The sequence below is a fragment of the Quercus suber genome, unplaced genomic scaffold (assembly GCF_002906115.3).
Source record: "Quercus suber isolate HL8 unplaced genomic scaffold, Cork oak 2.0 scaffold_332, whole genome shotgun sequence".
NCBI lineage: Eukaryota > Viridiplantae > Streptophyta > Magnoliopsida > Fagales > Fagaceae > Quercus > Quercus suber.
In genome coordinates, this window is record NW_027069785.1 from 281,341 (window position 1) to 283,338 (window position 1,998).

At 35.7% G+C, this 1,998-nt stretch overlaps 1 protein-coding gene across 1 annotated transcript; it reads left to right on the forward strand.

Moving 5' to 3' along the window:
- Window positions 1–396: 396 nt before the first annotated feature.
- Window positions 397–1,689, forward strand: LOC112040980 (protein DMP4). The gene has a single exon (XM_024073897.2). It carries the CDS (start codon window positions 427–429, stop codon window positions 1,201–1,203), a length of 777 nt encoding a protein of 258 aa, XP_023929665.1. The 5' UTR covers window positions 397–426; the 3' UTR covers window positions 1,204–1,689.
- Window positions 1,690–1,998: the final 309 nt, after the last annotated feature.

A 1,998-nucleotide genomic window follows, 5' to 3' on the forward strand; every position in this document is an offset into this window, starting at 1 on the left:
GGCAAATATTGCCACTAAAAATATATTTTCTTGTAAAGAGTCTCACCTTAAACAGTAAACACTACCAACAAGCAAAAGCTTTCTTTTATGATAGCCAAGCTTGTAGCCATTGCGTCTCAGCAAAACAAATAACATGAGGCAAGCAACAAAAACCACTATGCCGTCCAACTCACACTTTACCATTATATTGGAACTCATGTAACTCTTATCTCTCTCCAGCAAACTTTTTGAAAGCTTCAAAGTTTCAAAATGGTTATGAAAACTCACAAGTTTCCTGACGGTTTGAAAGCTTTGTTGACACATTTGGCAACCTTTGGAAACTTGTCAAACTACTTTTCAACATTGACATGAACCCAAAATTCTCCTTTCCAAAATATGGAGAAAGCTGCGTTTTTTATCCCTTATCTTATTGTTTTCTTGCAAGACATGCCTATCCAACCTTTCCACCCTTTTCCTCCACTCAATTTCTCTTTCTTTCCACTACTTATAAAACACTACTTCACAAGAAGCATGCATGTTGATAAAAATTATCAGGAGATCAAAACAAAGGAAAAGAGAAGTGAAAGGTTTTGTGCCATGGAGATTAAGGTACAATCTGATTCCAAGCATCAGGATGAATCAAAACAGCCCCTCTTGCAAGACACAACTGAAACAGAAGAGAAAACACTGATACAGAAAGCCATTAGTCAGACATTTCAGAGCACAGCTCATTTGGCCAATCTTTTGCCCACTGGATCAGTCCTTGCTTTCCAACTTCTGTCACCCATTTTCACAAATCAAGGTATCTGTGACCCGATCAGCCGGTTCATGACTGCTGCACTTGTGACCCTCTGTGGGGTGTCATGTTTCATACTAAGCTTCACTGACAGCTTCAGGGACAAAAAGGGAAACATCTGTTATGGGTTTGCCACCACCAAAGGATTCTGGGTCATTGATGGTTCAGCTACCCTTTCACCTGAACTTGCTGCAAACTATCGGCTAAGATCAATAGATTTCATGCATGCTCTCATGTCAATCCTGGTATTTGTAGCAGTTACACTCTTTGACAAGAATGTAGTTAGTTGCTTCTTCCCAACGCCATCGGATGAGACCCAAGAGATTCTTACAAAATTGCCAGTTGGAATTGGTGTCATTAGCAGTATGTTGTTTGTTGCGTTTCCTACGAAGCGCCATGGAATTGGCTTCCCCATCTCTGCAAATTAAGGACAACAATAAAAAATCTTCTTTTTTTCTTTCAATACATCAACCTTCGTGCCTTTTCAAAAAGTTTACAAAATCTGTGGATTGATCTGATCGTAAAATTGTTACATTCTGCTCTCTTTGAAGTTTGAATTCATAAGATGATTCTTTGCAGTTTACAACTGAACCCATTTAGTTGGAAAAAGCCTATTCATGCTTGTCAAATTACAGGAACTTGCTAATATTTACAATGTAAGGTATTGTGACAATAGAGTTGGGGTAAGATTTTACAATAGAACACTTATTCCATTGCAAAACTGGGTATTTCTGTTACAACAGAACAAAGTTCTCTAATTTGTTAGTGTATAGCTTAGACTAGATTAGCTCATTGGCTTAGCCCAATATATTATACTTGTAATTTATTTATATTACTTGTACTGCATATATGTCTAGTCTATACAAGACTCTCTATTGTACATTATTATTTACACAGAATATACAAACTATTCAGTCTTTCTCTCTCACTTTATATTCTTAACATAATTCATAAGCAATAGTATTAATGAATGAAAAAAAAAAACTCAAATATTTATACAGACAATTCAGTTGAACATAGGTAGTAATAGCCATTACCAAACAATCTGCCAAGAGAGCTTCCTTCTTTCCTAATTCATTAAAGATAAACTTGGACACATCTATTTTCTACCGAGTAATGCTACAGGCACAAACTATTTTAAAACATTTTTACAAAATGATAATGTGGTCAATCTCTAATTGGTTTTCATTTAAGCTCATTATTAATATCACTTTTTCATTTAC